This window comes from Pangasianodon hypophthalmus, chromosome 2, assembly GCF_027358585.1.
Source record: "Pangasianodon hypophthalmus isolate fPanHyp1 chromosome 2, fPanHyp1.pri, whole genome shotgun sequence".
NCBI lineage: Eukaryota > Metazoa > Chordata > Actinopteri > Siluriformes > Pangasiidae > Pangasianodon > Pangasianodon hypophthalmus.
In genome coordinates, this window is record NC_069711.1 from 1882501 (window position 1) to 1891564 (window position 9064).

General features: G+C 42.2%; 1 protein-coding gene across 1 annotated transcript in view; it reads left to right on the plus strand.

Moving 5' to 3' along the window:
- Nucleotides 1-8754, plus strand: part of jade3 (jade family PHD finger 3) — an 18647-nt gene extending 9893 nt beyond the window's left edge. The window contains 8 exon segments of the mRNA XM_053228014.1: nucleotides 337-527; nucleotides 672-820; nucleotides 822-884; nucleotides 2118-2285; nucleotides 3402-3518; nucleotides 3602-4060; nucleotides 4151-4268; nucleotides 5075-8754. Coding sequence (XP_053083989.1) covers nucleotides 337-527; nucleotides 672-820; nucleotides 822-884; nucleotides 2118-2285; nucleotides 3402-3518; nucleotides 3602-4060; nucleotides 4151-4268; nucleotides 5075-5856 — 2047 coding nt within the window. The 3' untranslated portion in view covers nucleotides 5857-8754.
- The last annotated feature ends 310 nt before the right edge of the window (nucleotides 8755-9064 follow it).

The window sequence follows — 9064 nt, forward strand, 5'->3', positions numbered from 1 at the left end:
CTCTCTCTCTCTGTCCCTCTGTCAGATCAGTGTCTGTCTGTCTGTCCTTCCGTTCCTCTTTCAAGTTAGTGTCTGTCTCTCTGTCTGTTTCTGTGTCACTCTTGCTTTCTGTTTCTCTGTTTGTCTCTCTCTGTTCCTCTGTCTCTGTCTCTCTCTTTTGTATCTGTCTCTCTCTCTCTCTCTCTCTCTCTCTCTTTGTTTTTCCACTTTCTACACCATAAATAGTCATCATGTTTTCCATTTCTAACACTCCCCCAGTATTTTACTGCTTTAACACACTGCGTGTGTATTTGTATGGAATTAACCATGTGTGTGTGTGTGTGTGTTTTGTTGCAGGGTCATGGCAGAGAGGCCGAAGGAGATTCTGTTCTCCAGGCCGAGGAAGTACATCCAGTGCTGGAGTCAGGACTGCACGGAGACGGGCTACGTGAACATTAAGGAGCTGGCTGAGGCCATGTGCAGGTACGACCTGGACGACACTGACCTGTACTGGCTACGACACCTCAACATGGAGCTGCTGCACATGGGTCAGTCCTCTCCCTGATGTCTATTAAACGCTCGTGCTTTTAAATATATTCATCGTTTTACCTTTTATTTTAGACTAGTCAGTAAAATTATGAAAAATGATCCAAAATGGAGTCAGTAAACATGCTTTGACACACGTGTGTCAGGGGAAGGGACGTTGGACGAGTTGACCATGGAGCGAACGATGGAGGCTCTTGAAAGAAAGTGCCATGACAACATGAACCACGCCATCGAGACGGAGGAAGGGCTGGGCATCGAGTACGACGAGGACGTCATCTGTGACGTGTGTCGCTCCCCCCGACAGCGAGGAGGGCAACGACATGGTCTTCTGCGACAAGTGCAACATATGTGTTCATCAGGCGAGAGCTCTCTCTCTCTCTCACACACACACACACACGCACACACACCTGCCTCTGCAGAATGTAGATTATCCTATGCTGAAAGATGATTAACTAATATTTTACTATATAATCTCGAGTTAATAAGTGATTACACTACGCAACCATAAAACACAAATTCAGACCTCTAGCCATTACACAGTAAGAAGTAGACAGACATGAGAGAAAGTCTGTAGTTTATTCCAGTTACTTCACACTTTCCTGAAAAGTTTGTGGTGTTCACACACCACAAGTACAAATTCTTCCCTCTGAAAAATCAGCTCTACGTCTTAAAGGATGAATCTGACAGATTTAGAGCTTCCCGTTAGAGGAAGATTAACTTTATAAGCGAGTTTGAGTGAGTAAACAGGTTCGGTCCTTTTCTCAGAGCAGGGAAATGTGTCGTAATTCTCGTTAGACGTAATCACAGACACACTCGTTACAGATGTAGTGGGTAGAGTTTATATCAAAAGGTGCTGGAGTAATCTTTTAAACAAACTTTATTTTTAAGCAAATAAAGTTTGAATGCAGAAAGGAATTTGACATCTGTACTGCAAAAAAAACAAAACAAATCAAAGTGTAAATACGATTAAAAATTTACTATTACTACTAAATACTGTTTGAGACGCAGTTCGTGACATCAGTCACGACGACGGCGGAAAGTTTTAAGGAGAGACGGAGCTCGTCAGTGTGTTTAACGTCGCTGTGAAGGAAATCGCCAAACATTTTAATCCAATTCAAATTTTTTTGGATTTGTTCAACACTTTTAAGAGGAGACATTGCCAGAAAAGCAGCTTTACAGATTTTACAGTTACATTTGTCGCTGTTTCACGTGCACACATTAGGTATTAAACAGGCTGCTTGTTTCACGTCGGGTCGCATCACACCATCGTGGTGTGGATTAGTTTCCTATAACAGCACACCCTGTTGTGTTTTATTCCTTACGTCTCGTTCCAAGTTAAATATGACGGCGTAATAAGATGCGTCCTTTGAAACACACGTGTTAAGAAATCTTTGTTATGCATAAGTTAGTGACATACGATAAAATATTCAAATGTTACACTCGTTGTAAAATTATACATCATACATTATAAAAAAAATGTAGGGTGGTCAAAAAGTTTTGGCACCCCCCAGCTTTAACCAGACCTACACGAGACTAGGATATTGACGGCTTCTAGTTACTGTGTGTTTCTTGTTATAACCCCATGTTTCTAGGCTTGTTATGGCATTGTGAAAGTTCCAGATGGAAACTGGCTGTGCAGGACGTGTGTACTCGGCATCAACCCGCAGTGTATACTGTGTCCCAAAAAAGGAGGCGCGATGAAGGCCACGCGAGCGGGAACGAAGTGGGCACACGTCAGCTGTGCTCTCTGGATACCTGAGGTACGACCGGATTTAATTTACACAAACAGAAATAGAGCGTATATAGAGCAAAATAATCTATTATTAACATTTGCTGTGCTTGAAAAATCCAGTCAGAATATAGTTTTTTTAAAAAAAAAAATTAGGCTAATTAAATTTCTCATTACAAGTGAATGAGGTGGGTGAATTTTCCCTCAATAAGCCATTAAACAGAAGAATAATAGCTGTGGAAATGTTTATTCTGTGCGTGTGTGTGCATTTACGTAGCTCATATTAGCGATTTAAATCTATTTTAAATAATTATGAGGTTACACTGGCGTCAAACTTACACTTTAAGGTAGATGAGATACAGGAATTGACAGGAAGATTAAATTCTTCGGATATATTTAGCGAAAGTACAAACTTCAAAATAAAAAGGGGAAACAGCTTTTATAAAACTCATGCAGTTGTTCTCAGACAGTAGCTTTTAATGTTGTAACATCAGAAGACATGTAACATCATTGTATGGATGGATAATGTGTGCATTTTATGTTTTCAAAAAAACAGAGCTCCTGATTTGTTGTTCAAATATGAAACGCGAGTCACAAACTGTGTTTCTCGCTGTCTGTTTAATATCAGACTTGGATGAGGTTTTGCGTAAAGAGGAATAATTTAAAACTTGGTAAAAACACAAGCAGCCTGATTTTCAAAAGCTCACACACTCCTCACTGTTATAGTAACCCTGACAGTAAACCTCGCTCCATGTGTGTAACTTTGGATCGGATTTCACATAGCATGAATTCCTACAGATTTGCATAAAATATATTAGACTGGTTTCTTTTCAGAATTACGGAATAAATTTGTGACTAATTATTTTTATTTTTTTTACAGTCGCTGTTAAGTAACACGGTTTGAGTTTCCTGGTCGCAAGAACGCGATCAGTTATGTGTTTAGCTTTTGTAATGTTGATAAAGATTGTGAAAGTGAAGTAGTTTGTGAATGGTGAATGCTTTTGAAATTTAAACTTGAGTCTAAACACAGCTTATATTCAGGATTAAGAAGCTCTTATTAGTTAAAACCCTCCCAGGTACTGCTGATGTGTATAATTTAGGTTTTAGATGCTGTATGTCTCCTAAAAATGCCATTGTGTGTGTGTAGGTGAGCATTGCATGTCCAGAAAGGATGGAACCCATCACTAAACTGTCTCACATTCCACCCAGCCGCTGGTCTCTCATCTGTAGCCTGTGCAAGATCAAAACCGGAGCCTGCATACAGGTAAGACGTGAGGAGAAGTCCGACGTCTGACACTTCCGTAACTTCTGTGCGCTAGTCGTCTAATTCCCCTTAATCCTTTTCAGTGTTCGGTGAAGAACTGCACCATCCCTTTCCACGTCACCTGCGCCTTCGAGCACAACCTGGAGATGAAGACCATCCTGGACGAAGGCGACGAGGTCAAGTTTAAATCCTACTGCCTGAAGCACAGCAAGCCCAAAGCGGGCGAGCCCGGGCTGAGCCCCGCGCGACACAAACCCCCTACGGAGACGGAGAAGGTGGGCCTGAGAGCGCAGAAGCTCCAAGAGCTCGAGGAGGAGTTCTACAAGCTGGTGCAGCCGGACGAGGTGGCGCAGGAGCTGGGGCTGCCTCTCCACCTGCTCGACTTTATCTACCAGTACTGGAAGCTGAAGAGGAAGGGCAGTTTTAACAAAGCCCTTCTGCCGCCTAAAGAGGAGGAGGAGAACCTGCTGAGGCAGCCGCAGGAGGACAGCATACACACACGCATGCGCATGTTCATGCACCTCCGCCAAGACCTGGAGAGGGTCAGTGTCACGCCACGCCACTGTAGTCTGATTCAAACATACATGAGTGTATTTTAATTTCATTTCTGTTGCCTTTTTTTTCCCCCCCAGGTGAGGAATCTGTGCTACATGGTGAGTCGGAGAGAGAAGCTAAAACTGTCTCAGAGTAAAGTCCAGGAGCAGATCTTCAACCTTCATGTCAAACTCATGAACCAAGAACAAGCTGCAGGTAAAAAAAACACGAAGAATGTGTTCAGATTAGAGAGTTTCTATTGTCAGTCTAGCTGTAAAACAAGCATACAGTAGAACGAAACGGCGTTCTCCAAGGCGTTCTCCAAGGCGTTCTCTTGGTGCGACATTACAGAAGTCAGAGTCAACAGATAATCAACACAGTCAACAACAACATATAGAAACTTGAGAGAGACAAAGTGGCAGTGTGCAATACAAGACATTAAACACAACCCAGAACATAATGGTGTGGTGAGAAGGGCAGAAGCACCACTAGCAGCATAGACGTCCCTGAGCTAGAGAAATAAAATGACTCCGTTCCTATGCAGTAATGAGAGGTATTGTGTAGTATTAAATTTGGAAGGGATTAGTCTTTCACAAGGAGGTGGAGTAATTCTTACTGGAGTATCTTTAAGATTTTAGTCCCTATTGAATTTGTCACGTCAAGACTGTACACGCATGTGTCCGGAAACATCACGCTGTATTTCAATGTGTGAACTGACGTGTTGGTAAAGATTGTGTTATATCCTGCGTGAAATGAGGTTTTGCACCTTTTCTTTAGTATAAAGTCAGTCCAGGAAGTGCTCGCTCTTTTCTGTCGTTTCGCCAAAACCAACCTGAGAACATTGAAATACAGACAGTGTTTAAAAGAGCATGGAAATAGCGTCGATTAAATTTTTAATACAATGAGCAGCAATAAGGGCAAATAAAGAACCACAATGCAGTGGAGAGGAAACTAGTAAAAGATTAACGACGTACAAACTTTGCACTATTTTACGATTAATCCACTGTTTTAAATGTGTGCAGAACTGCCGGTGTCGTCAAACGTGGAGAACCTGATTTTCCCGCCTCCTCCCAGGATAACCATCAAACTCAAAATCAAAAGCAAAACCAGCACCAAGTCGGGAAACGGGCCGCTGAGCCCGGATAACAGCAGTAACGTGTATGACGTGAGCGGGACCGGGATAGGGCAGGGCAAACCTCAGCTCCAGCACAGCCGAGCGCCGAGGGAGGAGCGAACCAACGGCATCGTCCCCATCACCAAGCCGACGGGGAAGCCTCTGGCGCTACACGCCGCCCTGCACGGCCACTCGGCCAAGCCCGAGCAGGACAGACCACACCAGCATTCACTGAAATCCAACGGCATCATGGAGAAGCCTGTGGTTCAGAGAAACCCGACTCCACCCGAGCAGGGAACGTGCGAGAAACACTCTGGGAAAGGTCAGCCGGGCGCGTTTCATAAATCCACAATGGAGCACTTCAGCAGAACCCTGAAAGAAGCCACCGTCAGCCTGGTACGGACTACTGCGGATCTCTGGAGCGCCAACAAGAACGGCCATAAAAACAAAGAGCGGACAAACTGCGGGAAAGCACCGAGCGCCGCCGAGCGAGCACCAAAGAGTGGAGGATACCAGGAGAGCGACGGGTACTGCCCCGACCTCGAGCTGAGCGATTCTGAACCTGAAGCCAAAGGCAAGCGACAGAGAGGGGGCAGAGGGTTGAGCGAGAGGAGCCCGGCTGGTGGTTATGGGCGTGGTGGAACTCGGGGGAATGTTTCTTTAGGTTCCAGGACTTCTGTGCAAAGGTGACGAGCTCGCAAAAAAAAAAAAAAAAATCTCCAACCAACTGCTGTAGGTCTGCTAACGTAAAGCGCTGTCGCGTACCGCAGGAGGAACGGTCTCCGGTTGCGCCGGCCGACGGGTCGAAAAAGTGGCGTAGCGGATTTTAGAAAGTGGTCTTTCCATTGTATTGGAGCTGCCTTATAAACTATAGACACGGGAGACCACAGTGTCTGATTTTCAGACCGTCTAGCAGTGTTTGTGTATATACTGGTTAAAGAAGCGATTTTTAGGTTGTGTATATATTAGCTCGTATGTCAGGAGTGTTGATTCCAACATCCTCCAAACATTCTTATAGTTATGCAAATAAATAAAGGCATAAGAACGACACTGTTCGAGTCTGACAACATGGATTTGTGTCTCTCTGATGTTCATGTTAGCATTAGCATGCTTGGCTGATCCTCGTTCCTTAGCGTTCCTGTCGTTCTAAAATCCCGGTGTCTTGTGAGTAGCCGAAACTCGTTTTCTGTCAGTGTTTTTGTACGTGTTGGATGAGAGTCGATTTAATTTTTTAATAATGCTATATTTTTTACTCCACAATCTTTGTATCATGTGTTCATGATATGAATCTGCCAATGAAATTAAAACGTGTTAAAGCTAGGACACTATGTGGCCATTAGGGTGCAGTGTGGGACGAGATTTCAGCATTTTTTATTTTTTTGCTTCAATCACCTTTACGGTTTCGATCGTGAGCTCGCCTTCCCAAAGCATCGCAAAGTTTAACCTGGTGGAGAGAGAGAGTGTTCACTGTGATGCTCGCTCGACCATTTTACGATACTTTTAGAAAACAAGTTCATAAGAACTAAATTAGATACCGGACCAAATCAGCGTTTGTTGTATGAAAGCTGAAAAGAGATTACGTGTCCACTTGCACATTTTGTGTCTTTTCACGTCCTCGCTCTGTATTACTGATGTGTCGTTCGTGAAAGAGTCGACTCTGAGTCGGTTCTTTTTAGCCAAGCGTTGAGAGCTGACTCGCAAATGTGACCGAGTGTTTCCTTCCTCTTTTTTTTTTCTTTTCTAGATGTAGGCAACATTTTTGCTCTTCCAGTGTAAATTTATCAAAATGCTTCCATGAAATCCTCTTTTCAACGTCTGAGCTGTTGGTTAGTGAGAATTAATTCATCTTTAGCAACCGCTTTATCCTGCTCGGGGTTTCAGTAATTATTAAATCAAATAAAACTTTCATTCCTTTGCGTCCCTTATGTCATGATTTATTCGAAAAAAATAAATTCAAAGTATTGCAAACTTTGTAAAAATGGCAAGGAGTCATTTGTGAGCAAAAAGAGTCGACTCTTATTGGTAAGCTGTGCCAAATGATTCACTGACTCACTGAAAAGAACTGGAATTCCCATCCCATGACTTGGCATCATTTATTTAAAAAAAAAAGTTTGCAATATTGCAAAGTTTGTCCAGTTTGAAAAAAATATGGTAATGAGTCATTTGGGAGGCAAAAGAGTGTTCATATTGGTGAGCTGAGCCAAATTGATTCATGGGCTCACTAAAAAGACCTGGAATTCCCATCCCAAGACCAAAAAACAAGAAAAGAAAAACCCTTTCAAAATATCACAGAACTTTGTTGATTTTAGGAAAAAAAAAGGCAGTCATTTGCAAAGAGTCGAGTCTTATTGGTAAGCTGAGCCAAATGATTCAGTGACTCACTAAAAAGAACTGGAGTTCTTATCCCAAAATTGTCCCTTATTTCATCATTTGATCAAAAAGTGTTCAAATTATTGCAGAACTTTGCCCAGTAAAAAAAAAAAGCCAATGAGTCATTTGTAAGCTGAAAGAATCAAGACTCAAATGATTCAATGACTCACTAAAAAGAACTTGAATTCCCATCACACAACTTGCATCCCATATGCCATAATTTCTTTCTTTCTTTCCTTTTTTTTTTTTTTTTTTTTTTTTTTATAAAATGTTCAAAATTTCTCATATGTCCAGTTAAAATGAGTCATTTGTGAACCAGAAGAGTCGACTCTTAATGGTGAGCTGAGCCAAATGATTCAATGACTCACTAAAAAGAACCTGACTTCCCATCTCTCCTCTCTGCTCGTCGTCATTGGGCGACTGTCACTTTGACTCTGGCTTCGTTTTAGTGAAGCCCTCGTCTGATTGGATAAACGTGACACGGCACCCCACCCGTGCTCGTTTGCATAAAGTTCAGATTTGTTTCGCCATCATGCAAACATCACGCACTGCACGAATGCGGCAGATCTCTCCATTGCAATGACCAGCATGTGGCACGTGAAGTTGCGAGTGGACACGTACCATTAAACCGCCCAACCCTGAAATGCTTCATAACACATTGCTTTTAATAAATTTGCATAATTCATTCATAAAGAGGAGGAAGACTGCCATGAGCTAGGAGACTAGCATGTCCTGTCTGTTGTGTATGTACTAGACTAATAGTCTTGCAGTAATGTTATACATACACACACGATCATAATAAGCCAATCTTAAGTGCTTTTTTTTTTTAACATGTCTCCATGTGTCAAGATTCATGACCGAAACAGGGGCTTCTTTTATTTTTCCTCATAAATCACAGGAGAAATCATTTACACGTCTGGTTTCACGCCGCTCTGTGTGACATGAACCTCAGTGTTGCTTCTCTGTAGCTTGTAAAGAGGGCTTAATGATTTTTCTTTATGTTCTTCCAGGAAATCCCCCAAACAGCATTGTGTACTGTGTGCTACTGCAGGCAATAGAGAACACTGTAACAGTGTGCATGAACTATGCGTCACGTTTGGATACGAGTACTGTCTTTTTTTCATTATTTCTTACCTGATGCTATATATTGAAATGGACCTGTTTTTTTTTTAAAGACAGAGCCTCTTGCAATAAACTTTGAATGCTGATTTGTCAGGAGTTCTTACAATTTTGTTCCTTTTTTTTTTTCCCTTGCATTAGCAGTGGAGTGTGTTGGATATGATTTATTGAGTCTGCATTATTTGCGTAGACATTTTCTATAACAGCAGTGCAGGTTTATATTAATGCGCTCCTTCTGATACATTATCGTTTCTATAGAAACAGCTTGTTCACAGGGGACTGAGCCAGCAGACGCTCCATATAAACGTTTGTAATCGTTGATATTGTGAAGTATTCTGTAAGGACACATTTACTGAACATTTCTGGAAGGAGTCTTTAGTGTCAATGCTTTGAAGTAAAACATCTTCAG